The sequence below is a fragment of the Pseudorasbora parva genome, chromosome 21, assembly GCF_024679245.1.
Source record: "Pseudorasbora parva isolate DD20220531a chromosome 21, ASM2467924v1, whole genome shotgun sequence".
Taxonomy (NCBI): domain Eukaryota; kingdom Metazoa; phylum Chordata; class Actinopteri; order Cypriniformes; family Gobionidae; genus Pseudorasbora; species Pseudorasbora parva.
The window spans coordinates 40173423-40193371 of NC_090192.1; the positions used below are offsets into that span (position 1 = coordinate 40173423).

At 37.3% G+C, this 19949-nt stretch overlaps 1 protein-coding gene across 1 annotated transcript; it reads left to right on the forward strand.

Moving 5' to 3' along the window:
- Nucleotides 1-1444: 1444 nt before the first annotated feature.
- On the forward strand, nt 1445-19720 carry tbata (thymus, brain and testes associated). The gene is made up of 9 exons (XM_067429824.1): nt 1445-1729; nt 2020-2220; nt 5386-5547; nt 6075-6169; nt 7440-7607; nt 9243-9324; nt 11856-11997; nt 13789-13823; nt 19525-19720. Exons 2-9 carry the CDS (start codon nt 2025-2027, stop codon nt 19572-19574), a joined length of 930 nt encoding a protein of 309 aa, XP_067285925.1. The 5' UTR covers nt 1445-1729; nt 2020-2024; the 3' UTR covers nt 19575-19720.
- Nucleotides 19721-19949: the final 229 nt, after the last annotated feature.

The window sequence follows — 19949 nt, forward strand, 5'->3', positions numbered from 1 at the left end:
AACATTTTTGTCAGTAAAGTGGTTACTGGTTCAGAATGTCTGCTTAAAGAGACAGTGCACCCAAAAAGTAAAAATCTGTCAATTTCCTTTTTAAACCTGTATACATTTCTTTGTTATGTTGAATTCCTACCATGGAAGTAAATGGTGCCCCCAAAGCAGCCTGGTTACAAACTTTCTTCAAAATATCTTCTTTTGTGTTCAGCAGAAGAAAGAAACTCATACAGGTTTGGAACATCATGAGGGCGAGTAAATTATGACAGAATTTTTATTCTTGGGTGAGCCATCCCTTTAATGTGCACCAATATAGGCTATTAAAGAGTTCTTTAGAAATAAATAAAATAATCAAATGTAAAATAATATAAAATGTGTTCTGTTGCAAGCTTGCATAGGCCTACTTGATTCCATGTTTATTGTTGAGCTGTTGTCAATGTTTAATTGTCACTCTTATCAATACTATCACTCTTTAAATGCCAAGTTCATAAATGATTTTCAAAAACTGATTCAAATCTGATTTTGAAAAAAAAAACGTACACACAAAATAACTTATTTTCAATATAAAAAGTGATTGTGCATGATTATATACATAATGGCTTTAAAATAAAAAAATGTGGCTATAATGGAAGTCAATGGGGCAAAAACAGCCACGAACAGTAAATGAGGGAGAAACAAAAACTGATCCTGTACAAAAACTAACAATTCATCAAATCTAAAGTTGTTACTAATCTTTGACATGCTCAATAATGTGATAATGCTCAATAAAATAAAATAAAAAATCCAGTCCACAATCATTTTTTATATTGAAAATAAGTTATTTTGTGTGCATGTTGGTTTTTTTTCCAAATCAGTTTTGAAAATTATTAATGAACTTGACAATTAAAGAGTATTTTGTTTTTTATTATTATTATTATTATGGTACTGGTTTGGGCTGAAAAGCCTCATAAATTAATAATCGTATTCATTCCTAAACTATGGTGCAATTCCATACGCAGTAATAAATAATAGACTGTATAATCTGGGCAAACCTGGTGGGATGTCCCCACCAAAGCTGAGACCAAACCTACGCCCTTGTTGAGTTGCATGGTTGATCTCAGTGTTGACATTTTCAATTATTTGTTTGCATTCAGACCGCACAGGTAAATTTATCCCAGCGGAGTTGGATAATGAGGTATTATTGTTGTTCATCCTGTAAAATCTGTGCTGATGATACTGTGAGACGAAAATTACTGTTCAGTGCTCATTGTTGACGTACAGAAATGGGGCCACAATTGCCATACATCAGAAATGGTCACACAAATGCATTGCTTAGTTTATATTCATGAACTGATTGATTCTTTTAGTGGTTTCCATTTGTGAACAAACGTCCTTCAAATCCATATTTAATCGGCATATCTGCGTTTCCCCTGCTGTCTCTTTATAATAGACCCTAATGTCTAAAAAAATCAAGAAAAAATATAATAAAGCAACATGTGAAAATGTTATTTGTTTAGTTGGTTTATAATCATCCTTCATTATAAGCTGTTAGAAGAGCTTCGGGGTGTTTCAGAGTGCAAAATTAAAGATTAATGCGTTTAATCTTCCGATCAAAGTTGCCTAAAATAATGTAAACAGGGTATGTCGATGTGTTAGCACCCTCTGAACAGCTCTGCTATTGGAGCTTCAGGGTTTCTTTGTTCAGTCTCCAAGCAACAGCAGCAAACATCAGAAGAAACACAGTGAAGTTTGAACTGAGGTGAGCGGCGCATTTAATAGTAATTATACTTATAAATCAGTTACATTACATGTTCAAAAATCAATGAATGCAAGACCGAAGAGGTCTAACATCTTGAAAAGAACCTTTTCTGTGTCTAAATAGCTAAAATGATGAAGGATTAAACTACATGATGTTTCCTTTTGTGTCGAAGGACACGAGCAAAGCTCTTGAAACGCTTTTATCTGTGTGTTCTACATTAAACGTTTGGCTATTTTGCTGCTGTTAAAGGAATGAGCATTTCTAACATGACCTTGGAATTCTCCCTCCAGAGATAATGGAGACATCAGATGAGCAAGTGAATGAAAATCTCCCGAAGCCAGGGCTGCAGAAGAAATCTGAGTCTGAGAAACATCTGAGGCCGCTGTTTGAGAGCCCCGGCACTAGAGGCAGCCCTCGCTTCGGGACCCTCAGCCATCACTCCTTCTTCTCCAGACACAATCCTCATCCACACAGAGTCAGGCATATGCAAGGTGAGCCGCTCCAGACACACAGACTCGCCTCAATATTGTCCTGCAGCACCGTTTGGGACATTAAAATGTTTGTGTATGCATGTGTTCATAATCGTCCCACTTTTTGAGCATATATTGATGTGCAAATGCACAGAATCGCAGTAAAAGTGGATTACAACACACTTGTAGCCAATAAGTGGTAGAGGGCGTGTCCACTCATGATGGGGGAGGAGCCCGAGTGAGCCAATCAGCAGTAGGAGGCATGTCCAGTTATGATGGGGGAGGGGCCAGAGTGAGCCAAGAGGCATTAGTGGGTGTGTCCACTCATGATGAGCGAGGAGTGTCAATCAGCAGTAGGGGGCATGTCCACTGATGATGGGGTAAGAGAGACTGAGCCAATCAGAAGTAGGGGGCATGTCCACTCATGGTGAGGGAGGAGCCAAAGTGAACCTATCAGCAGTAAGGTGCGTGTCCACTTATGATGGGAGACAGAGTGAGCCAAACGGCAATAAGGCCTCCCCCATCATGATGGGGGAGGAGAGTTAGCCAATCATCAGTAGGGGTTGTGTCCACTCATGATGGGGAAGGGAGAGTGAACCAATCAGCAGTAGGGGGTCTGTCCACTCATGGAGGAGACAATAGGCTTGTTCGAGATCCATCTGTGCTGCGCAGACCGATTGTTGTATGACATCAAAGTACCACGAGAACGATTGTAGAGCAAACTACTCCTTATGCTTTTGAATCTCTCTCGCGGTACTTTGATGTCATACACCGATCAGTCTGCGCAGCACCGATGGATCTCGAACAAGCCTAGAGTGAGCCAATCAGCAGTAGGGGGCGTGTCCACTCATGATGGAGGAGACAGAGTGAGCCAATCAGCAGCAGGGGGCGTGTCCACTAATGATGGAGGAGACAGAGTGAGCCAATCAGCAGTAGGGGGCGTGTCCACTCATGATGGAGGAGACAGAGTGAGCCAATCAGCAGTAGGGGGCGTGTCCACTCATGATGGAGGAGACAGAGTGAGCCAATCAGCAGTAGGGGGCATGCCCACTCATGATGGATGAGACAGAGTGAGCCAATCAGCAGTAGGGGGCGTGTCCACTCATGAAGGGGGAGGAGAGAGAGTGAAGAGACTGCAGAAAGCAAGATGGTCAAGAGACATTACAAAAGAGAAAAGCTCAGAGGAATATCACTGGCTTATGATCAGGCATTAATATTAGTAAAGCTTTCCAGTGCTGAAGAGACCCAAACGGGAGAGCCTGAAAACAGACGCCGATGTTGGTCTTTGCTCCATACGTGAGTGACATTGGTTTGATGTTTCACAGAACCAAGAAATGCTGCTGTTGTAATGTCAGTGCACTTTTGAGTGTCATTGTTTGTCTGAAGCTGCTGGCAACTATCAACCAACTCCTGCTTGTAGATACTCTCATGTACTGTATTTATTTATTTTTGTCCTTTCTTGTCATATGTTATCTTCGCTTCACCTATTATAAAGAGACATCCATTCTTATGTCTTTATGCATTTTGGGGGCGGAGCAACAATGGGAGGGGCGTTTCTGGGTTGATTTCTCAGAAATCGCTCACTGCTCCTTTAAATAATGTAATGCATGAATGCGTTGGAAGGTTGTTCTTCTTTTAAAAAAGACTTTTAAACAAAATATATATTTTACAAAATGAACTGTTCATATTTCTAACCAAGTTGTGTTCCAAATGTTAATTTGATATCACAAAAATGTAGGTTCCTATGAGGTTTTATTGAAGTGTTGTACCAAAAATAGCCACCGAGTGACAAACACACTGTGCCAAGTTACATAAAGAGTGAAAAATATGTATTGTAATAAAAGCATTAGGCCAATTTCTTACTCGTTTATCCTGCTGTCACAACACTCGAGAATCAGATGATATTATAATATCCTGTAGCAGCAGGAATCCTGACAACCTTTGGTGTGATGTTAGATCTTATTAGTATAGTGAACACAACCGCATCTATCAGACGCCCTGAAGCGCGTCACAAGGAAAGTGCCAGCATGTTGAACGACTTTAATGATGAGGTCCTGCCGAAACAAACATTTTACCTCCATGCAAACAAACACGACTGATTTACATAATTCACACCGAATATGATGAAGTGTAAATATGTGCAGTAATGTATTTGAAAACCTTCACCATTCTGCCGACAAGTTACTAATTTAACCTGAAAACATATGCGATTTAGATTGCAGTAACGTCAGCCAAATAAATGAAATCAAGCACAAACAGGCCTCAGACAGATCACAGGCCTTATCATGCAAAGCTCTGATGATTTGCATCCGTGTCAAAACAACACACACGCATTTTAGACCTTGTGCACCCTCATCACAGCTGGGTTTCTGTCTTCAGGAAGAGTGATAATTTCCTTTTGCATGTGTTTAAAACTCGACGGTAATCCTGTGAATAATTCTGAGGCCACAGCAGGCGTTCGGTGCTGGATGAGTTCAGGCCAGGGAGGGAGAGATGAAAGTAACCTTTAAAGGTGCTCTATGCAACTTTCCGTCCACTGGAGGGCGCCTATTCTAAACAATGGCGTAGTTTGATGACGCCAAGTGTGAGCGCAGCATCTTGGGAGATGTGGTCTTCACCTCACAGCCGGTGGAAAATAGGACTCGGGCAGAAATCATGTTTATGGATGCGGTTATTAACGTTACTGTAGTGTAAAGCAGAGCAGGACCGAGTGTTGTGGAGCTGAGCACGGCTGCTGGAGCGATTGTTACACACACGGCTCGCGAACACCGGGACTTTTAGTATGATGGGACACAGTCGCCGGGCACCTGCACTGATCCGCTCTTCCGGTCATGATTATGAGGTAAAGCAGCTCTGTTTATCCTATTAGATGCATTTAAGTGTGTTTAAAATCATGTTATGACGTGTTCACACTGCTAAGAGAAATGCGCTTCTGCAGAATAAAACCGAGGGTAGCGCAGATATGACGCGATTGACAGGCGACTCGCTCAGACGCTATGCTGACACGTCCCGGTCCTCAGTTAAAATAGCAATTTTCTGACAATTTACAAATAGTTGGAAACATTTGGGATATTGTAGGTACTCAACTGAACAAAATATATAACACTGGCCTAGTGGTTTTTGGATATTTTACTGCAAAAATACTACATAGTGCACCTTTAAAGCACATGGTCTATCTTTCTGCAGGGTTGAATGGCAAGCCGGTGTGTATGGTGAATGATGACTGGTACGGCTTCACTCCTCTCTGTCCGCATCCTCTCATTAAAAGTCAAGTGTCTTTCAGTGGGAGCCGCTCATCTGCGTTCCTCACACCTGAGATCGGCTCAGATCGCTCCGGGCCTCGAGCAGGTACACACACACACACACACACACACACACACACACACACACACACACACACACACACACACACACACACACACACACACACACACACACACACACACACACACACACACACACACACACACACACACTCTCTCTCTCTCTCTCGCTCTCTGTACTCCCTGCTATGTCCAAAACTCAAATTCCTGTCATCATTAATAAAATTATGTAAAACAAATATATAAAAATATGTAAAATATGAATATATATATCAAGATCATTTGAGCATTTTTCCACTTAAAAAGTCATATTGATTTAAACCTAAACATGCTTTACTTGGCATTTATTTATTTATTTTGTGAAATTTACTAAAATCTACCAACTAAAATCCTACCCTATTTTTTTCAGTGCACCTACTGGCCACATCTCAGATTATTTAGAGAAAAAATAGTTCTGTTTTTTATTTATCATCAGTGCTTGTTTTCTTGCCCTTTTTGTTCTTCTTGCTAATGTCTCTTCTTGCTCTCCTTCATCACCGTGTCTTTCCACAGCACTCGTTTCTGAAAGCTGGCGTGAGGAACTGAAGGATTTGGCCACTAAAGTCAGTGTTTTGGCGGCCGCTGAGACCCAGCATGACAAGAGAGAGGTACTTCATCAGCCTTTGACACAAAAATACTTACGACTGATATTCACAAACAAATGAGCAAGAGGCAGAGAATGTAACGTTTTGAGCTGCAACGGCTCATTCTGCCTTATTTACTGCTGAAGAGTTGATAAACATGGACAACCTTTTAAAAACACGAGTTGGACGAATAATGGAGTATTTCTGCGGCAAATACCCTCCTTCAGGATTCAAATGAGTTTCGGAAATGCTAAAACATGCTAGCAACATTAATTTATAAATGCTAACAACATGCTAATTTGTACTAACACGTTAAAAAATCCTAGTGACATGTTAAATCATGTTAGCAACATGTCAAATAATGCTAACAGCATTCTAATTTATGTTAGAGAATGTTAGCACTATGATACATAATGTTAGCAAAATGCTAAATCATGTTAGCAACACAAATGTGCTAAAACATGTTAGCAACATATTAAATCATATGAGCAAATTGCTAATGCATGTTAAAACATGCTAACAACATGTTAATTCATGTTTGCTAATGTATTAAAACATGTTATCAAAATGTTAAGTGATGTCAAGAAAATGCTAATTATGCTAAAACCTTATAGCACCATTTTAAATCATGTTAGCAAACTTGTTGATGTTAAAACATGTTAGCAACATGATAAAACATGTTAGCAACAGGTTAAATCACATTAGCAACATGTTAGTTAATGTTAGCAACATGTGAAAACATGTTAAGAAAATGCTAATTCATGTTAGCAACATTTAAAAATATGCTAACATGCTAATTCATGCTAACAACATGTTAAAACATCCTAGCAACATATTAAATCATATGAGCAAAATGCTAATGCATGCTAACATGTTAATTTTTTTTAGCAACATTTACAAAAATGTTAACAACATTCTAATTCACGCTAGCAATGTGGCAAAATGTGAAAACATGATAGCACAACTTGTTAATTCATGCTAGCACATGTTAGCAACATACTAAATCATATAAGCAAAATTATAATTAATGCTAACAACATGTTAAACTTCAAATGTAAAACCTCCAAACTTCAAGCTTTATTGTTCTGGCTTTCTCAAGCTAACTTCAACGTTTGACATCCAACTTCACACATCTAGAATTAAATTTTAGGATGTGGTGTCTTGCATGAGGATGCTCATATTCTGGGGGTTTCATCTAAGATTGAAGCGCCTGCATTAGATGAATGAAGCAGATATATATATATATATATATAGGATAAGATACTGAAGTGTCTGTCTATGAATAAACTCAAAGAAACCACAAGACGAGGAAGCTCCTCGCAGGAAGACGCAGTATTCAGCGCAGTCCGGACGGATTATACCAGCCTCCTCCTGGGGAGCGAAGAAGCGCAGCAGCCGGACGTCCCACAAACGGCTGGGAATACAGCGATGGCAGACGCAGGCGGAGACCGCGGAGATCAAGGTGACACCTGCACTTCATTAAAGGGTTAGTTCACCCAGAAATGTAAATTGTGTGATTAATTCCTCCTGTGGTTGGCCAGCCGTCAGACCTCCGCTCATCTTCACACACAGATGAAGATATTAGTGTTGAAATCCGATGGCTCAGAAAGGCCTTCATTGACACCAATGTCATTTCCTCTCTCAAGACCCATAAAGGCACTAAAGACGTCGTTACAAAGCCCATCTCACTACAGCGGCTCTACAATCATTGATGAAGAGGCCAGAATAGAGTTAGTGCGCAAAAACACTAAATAACGACTTATATAGTGATGGCCGATTTCAGAACAAAGCTTCGAACCGTTATGAGTCAGTGAATCGACCCATGATTCGAACGGTTATGAGTCAGTGAATCGATTCATGATTCGGATCGCTATGAGTCAGTGAATCGATTCATGATTCGAACCGCTATAAGTCAGTGAATCGATTCATGATTCGGATCGCCAATGTCTCGTGATTTCAGCATTTTGACTCTGGCGATCCGAATCATGAATCGATTCACTGACTCATAGCGGTTCGAATCATGAATCGATTCACTGACTCATAGCGGTTCGAATCATGAATCGATTCACTGACTCATAACCGTTCGAATCATGAATCGATTCACTGACTCATACCGGTTCGAAGCTTTGTTCTGAAATCGGCCATCACTCTATAAGTCGTTATTTAGTGTTTTTGCGCACTAACTCTATTCTGGCCTCTTCATCAATGATTGTAGAGCCGCTGTAGTGAGATGGGCTTTGTAACGACGTCTTTAGTGCCTTTATGGGTCTTGAGAGAGGAAATGACATTGGTGTCAATGAAGGCCTTTCTGAGCCATCGGATTTCAACACTAATATCTTCATCTGTGTGTGAAGATGAGCGGAGGTCTGACGGCTGGCCAACCACAGGAGGAATTAATCACACAATTTACATTTCTGGGTGAACTAACCGTTTAAGTACCTTCAGCTTTCTGAACATGTTCCTCTCACAGTTTGATGGTTACATCTGGAAGCATTCAGTGAAAGTGCTCAAGGCTAAACAGACAACAGTAAAACGTCAAACAGAAATACTGTATGTCTGATTCTCTTACTCTCAGTGCAATGCACTCAATTTTATTTCCTTTCCTAGCTAGAAAATAATCCATTCAGAGCGCAGCTGCTAAAGCTCTTCTTGCTCATTGTCAGTTTAAGATATGGTGAATATGACAACAGGACTCAGACTGCATGCCAGAGAGATTTAACAAGCACATCAAATATTTAATTAATATGTCATTTAAATATTTGGTTAGCTGGTTTTATCCTGTCCTATGGGAATGAGGTACTGATCTCTCACTCACACACACACACTCGCACACACACACACACACATATACGCTCACACACACACTCAAACAAACATACGCTCACTCACACACACTCTCTCTCTCTCTCTCTCTCGCTCTCTCTCTCTCTCTCTCTCTCTCTCTCTCTCTCTCTCTCTCTCTCTCTCTCTCTCTCTCTCTCACACACTCACACACTCACACACACACACACACACACACACACACACACACACACACACACACACACACACACACACACACACACACACACACACACACACTCTTTCTCTCTCTCAGGTGCTGGAGCTCTTGTGTCAGATCCTGCAGACTGATTCTCTCTCCATGGTTCAGCAGTGGCTTTTGCTGGCGAGTGATAAAGGTGAACAGTTGCTCTTTCATTCGATTGATTTGATTTATTAGCGGTTAAGCAAATATCTAACTGATGCCTGGTCTGCTCTGAAGAGCATTTAAAGACCTTTAAGGCCAGTTCACACCAATGATGACAATATAACGATAAAGATACAGTTCTAAAAATCATTCTACATGTAAAATAAGAGCAAAGTCCAAACCACAGCCGTGAAAATAACGGCACAGAGGGGCAATATCGTTGGAATCGCTTTCCACAGTTTCTGTTAATATTAGTTAATGCACTGTGAACTAACATAAAAAAGAATGATTGCATTTTAAATAACTGATATTAAAAAAGGTTATTAAATGCTGTAAAAATATATTGTTCATTATAAGTTGATGTTAACTTAACTAAAAACATTTTTTTTGCTGAATTGACATTCTTAGACAATAAAAATAACTTATGAAAACATAAAATGCAATTAAATTACTGTAAATATCTTAACTATTAATTAATCGCAATTATGTAATTAACTATTTTCATGCATCAGAGTGTGTGAGCTGCCAATAAAGATAATTTCTGAGCCAGGAGAATTTAATTTCATAAACTTCATTAAATCAAGCATCACATGTTTGAACCTTAGTGATCAAATAAACATGTTCAATATAAATTGTAATTAGTTGACTTCACGTAGAAAACCAGAGAAAACATATTGCCTTAAAATGTGCATTTAAAGCACTTTAATGTTTGAGTTTAAAAAGCTTAATAAATCTTTTTAAGTATGGTAACTGAAGTCGAAATGAGTTCAGCCATCTTAGAGATTTAAGTGCATTAAAGGGATAGTTCACCCAAAAATAAAAAAAAATTATATTTATCTGCTTACCTTGCATTATGCGAACAAAGGTTGGAGTTAAAAATCTCAGATGCCCTGGGGGTCAGGAGATAAACATCACATTTTCATTTTTGGGTGAACTAGCCCTTTAAATAAATCAAGACTCAGTTAGAAATGTGAGTTTTCTTTACTAATTATTCAATCACAAGTACTATGATTCCTCCCAGAGTGCATTAATAAATCATGCATTCACTTTGGTTTACTATTTTCTGTCTTTCCACGTTATTAACTTTAGACATAGTGTGCAAATAGCAGGGGTGGTAAGTAATCAAGTAAAAATACTTTGATACTTTACTTAAGTATTTTTTTCGGGGATCTGTACTTTACTTGAGTATATTTTATTTGCATCTACTTTTACTCTTACTCCACAACAATATTAAAGGCAAAGTTTACTTTTTACTCCAATACATTTCCCCACGCCCGCTCCAAGTATTAAGTATTTATTACTCTTGATTTCCAAACCGGTCTGGTCAGTCATGGATGATCCAGTCGGGTATAGACTTGGAAAAGCTGACAAGTCAGGTTTGCCACACTAACGTTAGCTCAGTGTTTCCCAAACGTTTTTTTTATTTTGCGGCACACAATTTACTATGAAAACATCGGTAACATTTTACAATACAGGTACACTATTATAATTCATGCCTAACTAATGCACAGATAATCATGAGTTAATGTATTACTAATGAAGAACTAAACCATTTATTAATGATTACTGCATCAGCAACTAATGAACATTCTCTATGATTAATAGATTAATTAATATATGAATTGCTATTGACATCCTTAATTCCCTAATAACATATTACATTAACTGATAATGTAAATTAATGTATTCAAAGCCATGCATTCCGACTCTCAGTTGTCTGTTTAATTAATCATTAATCATAACAATTGGCAAAATTATAGTATGACTTTACTTGTTGAGGCACATGACTATTAACTAATTGTTATGTAATATGTCATTGTGGTTATGGCTTTTGAATTGATTTTGAATTAGTTAATAGTATCTTGCTCCTCATCTGTTTTATGGAGCTAATGTTATGGAGCATGTCTATTTTAAGTTTAACCCCTATACTGCGTTAAGGTGCTTCATTGTCTCTTATCAATTGCAAATCTAACAAATTCTTAATTGCAGTATCTAATCTTATCATTTGTTCAATTAAAGCATTGCATATCAGTCCCAACAGATTTTATCTACTTAATTATTGATATTTACAGTTAATTTGAATATTTACTTTTTACTTTCGGTACTTGAGTACGTTTTAAATCTGATGCTTTTGTACTTTTACTCAAGTGATGTTTAAATGGAGGACTTTCTACTTTTACTGGAGTATTTTTTTATTTAGGTATATATACTTTCACTCGAGTATAACTTTTGAGTACTTTTACCACCTCTGGCAAATAGTACAGTTTTACAGGAAATTTGTTAGGTTTTATGGTGTGTGCCTTTATTTTTTAATGAGAAAAAATGCACTTTGCCTCAGTTCATTCAGTGAGTTATGATATTGATGTTCCTCCTTTAAAATCACCAACAAAAACACATGGTACAATCACAATAGGTCAGCGCAGATAGTCCAATTAGTGTCCATTATGAAAACATCTGTGAGTTTATTATTTGGACCCGGAGCTCTTGCTAATGAAGGCTCATTAGATGTGTTTGTGGTGGCAGAGAAAGAGCTGGTTCAGGGCTTGCTCCAGCAGGCCATGGCCGACTCCGTCTCTCTGACCCAGCAGACGTCTGGCTCTCCGGTGCTGCCGGTGACTTCTGAAGATCTGCCGGATCACGTGTTCCTGAGCCGAAGAAACACCAGGTGAGGGTTTACAGATGCTGTCTCACTATTAGTAAACTGTTCCATCATTAATGAATCACTAGGAACAAGTATTAAAGCGGACCTAATATGCCTCTTTTCACAAGATGTAAATATAGTGCGTTCACACTTGTAGTTCGGTTAGTTTGGTTCGTTTGGTCCGGACCAAAAAACAAAACTTATAGTCCTGGTCCGCTTAGCGCTCACACTGGCATTTTTAACAGCGAACCTAAAGTTACCGAACCAAAGGCTCAGGGAGACGTCACAACCTGATTGGTCGGCTTATATGACGAATATCTCGCTTACCGAACATTCAAAACAACGCTGTGCTGGATTACACACGGTCATTTTATGCGTGTATATGGCATTATTTTTACCCGCTGAGAACTCATGAAGAGCTCATAAAATGTTCAAAACATTCAAAACAGCTCCAGGATTTCCTCCGTTGTGCAGAAAAGAGACGGCCGTTCTGTCGTCTGTACCGACTAATGGCCAACACGGGTCCTCTGATGAGAAAAACCAGGTTTGCTTTTTGTGCGTTTCTTCTATCATTTTCGAAACATGCTCGTCGGACCAAATATTGATGAGGCTCTTCCTCGTTGCTCCACGTTTGCCCTCTAACGTTAACGTTACTTATTTTGGATACACCGATCTTTCCGCGTCGTCAAATCAGCTGATTGTAGCGTCGCATCTTGTGACATCACGTCCTGTTTTTGGTTCGTTCACATGTCTTTGGTCCGTGTTGCGTTCATATATCACTCGAACCGCACCAGAGTACGCTTGGAAGCGGACCGAGACCCATCATTTTAGCGGTCTCGGTTCGCTTGTTTGGTTCAGATGGCAGCGTTCACATATGTTCAAATGAACCGCACTAACTGAGCAATCGCACCGGGGGGTTCGTTTTAATCAAACCAAACATGACAAGTGTGAACGCACCCATAATGTCTGAATTTTCAACTGAAAATACAGAATTTCAGCTCAAATTTGCCCCTATTTGGGTGTGAGCAAAAACACGCTTTTTTAGTGTGTGTCCCTTTAAATGCAAATGAGCTTCCGCTCTCCGCCCCTTTTCCAGAAGAGGGCGGAGCTTTTACAGCTCATGCTTCTGATACTCCAGCAACAACAACAACTGGATAATCTCATGCTGCCAAATTGTCTGAAATTGTCAGTAGCGGTGTTCAGCCTTAAATGTCTAGAATCGGAGTAAGATCGTCAGCAGTTATGGCTTACGTAAGAGTAATCAAACGCTGATTTATGGGGATGATTAAAACAGGAGTGGGTGTATTTATTACCAATATAGGCTGGTTGGTAACACACACTTAAGATACACATCTCTGTTTAAAAGTGAATTCTGCCTAATAGATCCCCCTTAACATTAAACATCAAATATCTCAACATTTTCAACTCAAGATACATTTATCAAAATGCAAAATGGCATACATTTTTTTTAATGTATCAATATTAATACTAAAAATATGTCTTTAATGTATGCTTAAAACACAAACAAATATCTGCCAGTGGAGTAAGAAAATATTCTTGTTTTCCCTTTAAATGAAGCTTATTTTTCTCGTTTAATTGTGATGTTTTTTTTTGTTTTGTTTTTCAGAAAACAAAACTTAATATCATAAGGAATTATGCCTCTCAAGTAAACGTATCTTGATTGAGTGCTATTACTTATGAATTCATGAATTATATGTTAATAATGTGGTACTCATTTGTTCCTGTGCAGTTATTAATATAGTGATGTATCATTATATGTCTTTCTGAATGTTTATTATCTGTCCTTTCACACAGCTGTCATCCCGCGGAGGCGTTACCGGACAGACCAGGTGAGGTTTCTTGTGTCAGACGTTATTGTCATGTAAGCTGGAGCGTTATTAATACAGCTTTTATTAAAACACAATCTGGCTCTGTTTCAAAGCCTTCCTGACTGTTTACCGCCTACATCAGGGCAAACCAGTTGACACATTTCACAGAAACCGCACAGATATTTATTAGACACAATTAGCTTCGGACTATGACTCCGTTGAGTTGCAGGAAATCAAACATGTTTGATACATCGAACCAAATGTAGAACACACATTGTTTCATTTGTCATGCGTCTCCTAGCAGCGAAACGTGTTTTTCCTCTGTAACCATTTACAAAGTGCCTAGTATTTTAAAGGTTTGTGGTGTTATTCAGCCTTAAGGAAAGTAAATGGAGCCTTTAAGTGACTGAGTTTGTGTAAATGGGGTAAAATAATATTTGTAACCCTGGAGCACTTTAGCAGTCCTACGACTCACAGATAAATCTGTGGCGATACATCGTATGGGTCAAAATTATCGCTAACACTTTACAATAAGGGTGCACTAATATGCATTACTTAATGCCTAATTAATGCACAGATAATCATGAGTTAATGTATTACTAATGGTGAACTAACCCATTTATTAATGATTACTGCATCAGCAACTAATGAAGGTTCATCATGATTAATAGAGTAAGTAATCATTAAATTGTTATTAGTTAAATGTGTCATAATGTAATAATTCCTTAATAACATATTATATTAACTAATACTGTAAACTAATGTGTTAATTACCAAGCCATGCAGTTCAACTTCCAGTTGTCTGCTTTAATTAATCATTAGCTGATGATTTATAACGGTATCATTGTTATGACTTTACTTGTTGAGGCACATGACTATTAACTAATTCAAAATTAATTCAAAACCTCAATTACATATTAGTTAATCAATTAGTAAATAGTCATGTGCCTCAACAAGTAAAGTCAGAACATAATGATACCTTTATAAATCATCAGCTGTTGAGGAATTAAAGCAGACGACTGGAAGTTGAACTGCATGGCTTTGACCCCTTGTGGTAATTAACACGTTAGTTTACATTATTAGTTAATATAATATGTTATTAAGCAACAGAGGTGGAGAGAGTAACAAAATATTCTACTCAAGTAAAAGTACTGTTACTTCAATGAAATTTTACTTAAGTACAAGTAAAATTACTGGTCTAAAAATTTACTCAAATAAAAGTAAAAAGTAGCTCATTTAAAATGTACTCAGAGTAAAAGTTACTTAGTTACTTTTTTAACAGTGGGGGTGGGGGACTCTCCCCTGTAGGGTTGTGATAGAATGAGATTTTCACGATATGACAACTATCCCAGAAAACATCAATTAAACATTTACTGTACCTATTATTAAATGATGGTTATTATCACTTGTTAAAATGATGTTAAATGAATGAAGAAGATTGGTCTTTTTTTTATTTGGTTGAACAAATGCTTTATTATAACAAACTTAAAACCATTTGTTTATTTTGTTTATCACAATTTCAATAAAACATGTCTAATAAACTAAATTTAATAAATTACTATGAATTAGATTAACAACTTATTTTTATCATTAATTTGTAAAAATGTTTAAGAATAATAGAGTCAACATGTAGTAGACGGAGCAGCTCATTCAGAGAGAGAGAACAGCAGATCATATATTCATATAGCAATGTTTTGTGCTTTAATGTTCACAGACCATGTCGCGATTTGATTTATTTCTAAGGCCTACATCTCTACATTCGAGTTTTTCGTTCATACACCAGTTTGCGCATATTACAACAAATTTACGTTATAATGTAAAGTTAATGTTCATGACTGGATTCCCGGATTCCCTCATTTGCACAGAGGGATGTGTGCCCGAACATGTTCTGTTTCTTCATTTGCATCCACATTTTGTGCAAATTTGATATCCTCCAGGACAACACCACATTATTTTTTTCTATATCCAAAGTATTTCTAACTAGCCAGGAGTTCACGACGGCGTTTTGCTTTCACCTGGGTCTGCGTCACTGACGTCTGTCTTGTTCGTCTCCATCTGATATTTGCGCGCATGTTCTCTCCCGCGCCCCGCGCCCTCTATTCAATATTAGTCATTTCCGGATCGTGGTTTTTTTCCTCCCCTCTTTGCATTAATGATTTATTTTTACTCAGTAACGGATGTGGTTTAAAATGTAGTGAAGTACAATACTTTAATCAAAATATACTTAAGTAAAAGTAAAATTACAGATTTTTAAAACTACTTAAAAAAGTAGAAGTACACAGAAAAACTACTCAATTACAGTAACGCGAGTAAATGTAATTCGTTGCTTTCCACCTCTGTTAAGCAATTATTGCAAATTAATATTAGGATCATGTTCCATGAAGATATTTAGTACATTTAATACCGTAAATATATATAAAAAGTTAGCATTAGTAGTTATATGCATTGCTAAGGACTTTATTTGGACTAATTAAATGGAGTTTTTCTCATTATTTAGATTTTTTTGTACCGTCAGAGTCCAGATTTTCAAATATTTGTATCTCAGTCCAATATTATCCTAACAAACCATACATCAACACATTTTTTCTCAATTTCAAAAAAATGGACCATCATGACAGGTTTGGTGGCCACATGTCACATTAATATATATATATTTTATTGCATTGAACTAGAACTATTTTAATGACATTCAGTCATTATTTAATTAATTATGATCATTGTTGTTTTTGCATATAATCAGCCTGTTGCAATGCATTATGGTTTTGTCTTATTGAAGGATACATACAGTGGTCCTTTATAATATTCTGATAAGCATAAGACACTATCCGGAAATTGGGTAAAATGATCTGTTTTTAATTAAACTGATCTATTTTAATGACATCGTCTTGTATTTTGGAACAGACGCCTTGTGTAGCCATAGACACTTCACCAACGGATGCCAAAGCAAGTTACAGACCTCATTAAATTCATGTTTTGTGACCTCAAGCAGATACGCCTCTAGTCTAGACTGATTATAATATCATATAATAAATGATGGTTGATGAAGTGAAGTGTTTTCACCTTTGAGAGAGAGCTTGTGAGAGGTGAGTCTGTGTATGCTATGGTTTAATGATACATGTTTTGAGAATAGTTGGAATCGAGTGAACATCGTCCAGCACACACACACACAGAGGTCAGATTCTGGTAAACAAGTCGAGTTGAGCACTTCTGTCTGTGGTTACTATAGTAACGTATATTACAGCTAAATGACTAGCAGGTCAAATCAACCCAGACGGATGCTGTTTCCTCAAGCTCAAATGACGAATGTCACGCTCTCAGAATGTTCTCACAATCTTTTAAAAATGTTCTCAGGGTATTCTCTCAATGTTCTCATGATGTTTTCTGAAGGTTCTCTGAATGTTGTCTGAATGTTGTCAGATTGTTCTCAGGATGTTCTTATAATGTTGTCGGAATGTTTGCAGAATGTTGTCTGAATGTTCTCAGAATGTTGTCTGAATGTTGTCTGAATGTTCTCAGAATGTTCTCAGAATGTTCTCAGAATGTTGTCTGAATGTTCTCAGAATGTTCTCAGAATGTTGTCTGAATGTTGTCTGAATGTTGTCTGAATGTTGTCAGAATGTTGTCAGAATGTTCTCAGAATGTTCTCAGAATGTTCTCAGAATGTTGTCTGAATGTTCTCAGAATGTTCTCAGAATGTTCTCAGAATGTTCTCAGAATGTTCTCAGAATGTTCTCAGAATGTTGTCTGAATGTTCTCAGAATGTTCTCAGAATGTTCTCAGAATGTTGTCTGAATGTTGTCTGAATGTTCTCAGAATGTTCTCAGAATGTTGTCTGAATGTTCTCAGAATGTTCTTAGAATGTTCTCAGAATGTTGTCTGAATGCTCTCAGAATGTTGTCTGAATGTTGTCTGAATGTTCTCAGAATGTTGTCTGAATGTTGTCTGAATGTTGTCTGAATGTTGTCTGAATGTTCTCAGAATGTTGTCTGAATGTTGTCTGAATGTTGTCTGAATGTTGTCTGAATGTTCTCAGAATGTTGTCTGAATGTTGTCTGAATGTTGTCTGAATGTTGTCTGAATGTTCTCAGAATGTTGTCTGAATGTTGTCTGAATGTTGTCTGAATTTTCTCAGAATGTTGTCTGAATGTTGTCTGAATGTTGTCTGAATGTTCTCAGAATGTTCTCAGAATGTTCTCAGAATGTTCTCAGAATGTTGTCTGAATGTTGTCTGAATGTTGTCTGAATGTTCTCTGAATGTTGTCTGAATGTTCTCAGAATGTTGTCTGAATGTTCTCTGAATGTTGTCTGAATGTTCTCAGAATGTTGTCTGAATGTTCTCTGAATGTTGCCTGAATGTTGTTTGAATGTTGTCTGAATGTTCTCAGAATGTTGCCTGAATGTTGTTTGAATGTTGTCTGAATGTTCTCAGAATGTTGTCTTAATGTTCTCTGAATGTTGTTTGAATGTTGTCAGTTTGTTCTCAGGATGTTCTTATAATGTTGTCTGAATGTTCTCTGAATGTTCTTAGATTGTTCTCAGGATGTTCTCATGATGTTTTCTGAATGTTCTCTGGATGTTTTCTGAATGTTCTCAGGATTTTTTCTTAATGTTCTCAGAATGTTGTCTGAATGTTGTCTGAATGTTGTCTGAATGTTGTCTGAATGTTCTCAGAATGTTCTCAGAATGTTCTCATAATGTTCTCAGAATGTTCTCATGATGTTCTCATGATGTTCTTAAAATGTTCTCAGGATGTTCTCAGGATTTTTTCTAAATGTTCTCAGAATTTTTTCTAAATGTTCTTAAAATGTTCTCAGGATGTTCTCATGATGTTTTCTGAAGGTTCTCAGAATGTTCTCAGAATGTTGTCTGAATGTTGTCTGAATGTTGTCTGAATGTTCTCAGAATGTTCTCAGAATGTTCTCAGAATGTTCTCAGAATGTTCTCAGAATGTTGTCAGAATGTTGTCTGAATGTTGTCTGAATGTTGTCTGAATGTTGTCTGAATGTTCTCAGAATGTTGCCTGAATGTTGTTTGAATGTTGTCTGAATGTTTTCAGAATGTTCTCTGAATGTTGTTTGAATGTTGTCAGTTTGTTCTCAGGATGTTATTATAATGTTGTCTGAATGTTCTCTGAATGTTCTTAGATTGTTTTTAGGATGTTCTCATGATGTTTTCTGAATGTTCTCTGGATGTTTTCTGAATGTTCTCAGGATTTTTTCTAAATGTTCTCTGGATTTTTTCTTAATGTTCTCAGAATGTTGTCTGAATGTTGTCTGAATGTTGTCTGAATGTTGTCTGAATGTTGTCAGAATGTTGTCAGAATGTTCTCAGAATGTTCTAATGATTTTCTTAAAATGTTCTCAGGATGTTCTCATGATGTTTTCTGAATGTTCTCAGAATTTTTTCTTAATGTTATCTTAATGTTCTCAGAATGTTGTCTGAATGTTGTCTAAATGTTCTTAGATTGTTCTCAGGATGTTCTTAAAATGTTCTCAGGATGTTCTCATGATGTTTTATGAATGTTCTCAGGATTTTTTCTAAATGTTCTCAGAATGTTCTTAAAATGTTCTCAGGATGTTCTTAAAATGTTTTCAGAATGTTCTCTGGATATTTTCAAAATGTTCTCAGAATGTTTGCAATGTTCTCAGAATGTTCTCAAAATGTTCTCAGGATCTTCTCAGAAAGTTTTGTAATAGTCTCTGAGCATTTCTTTCTGTTTTAGAGCGAATCGGAGAGGCAGAAGTTCTCACGCTGTACCCAGAAGACACGTAACACTGCTGTGGTCCTCAACACAACATCCTCATCATATTAATGTTATGTTACTGAATAAGCTTGCTCTTTTAGCAGTTACATTATTGTAATCATCATAGTGTAATACAATGTTAAACTTTCATGTATTGCTAATAAAGCATATACATAAACAGGTATTTGCATAAGCGTTTGTTTAATTTATTTTCTATGGGAGTCGCGTCTCGTGTGTGATGCTATAAGGCGCTTTACAGATCAAATAACATCTAATTGTACGGAAGATTTAATAGAAGCTCGTTAACACACATATGAGCTGCACTCATACTTTTCCAATAGACTCTGCATTAATGAAATCACAATCTATAAATTGGTGTAAGGTAATTATTTTCTTTGATAATC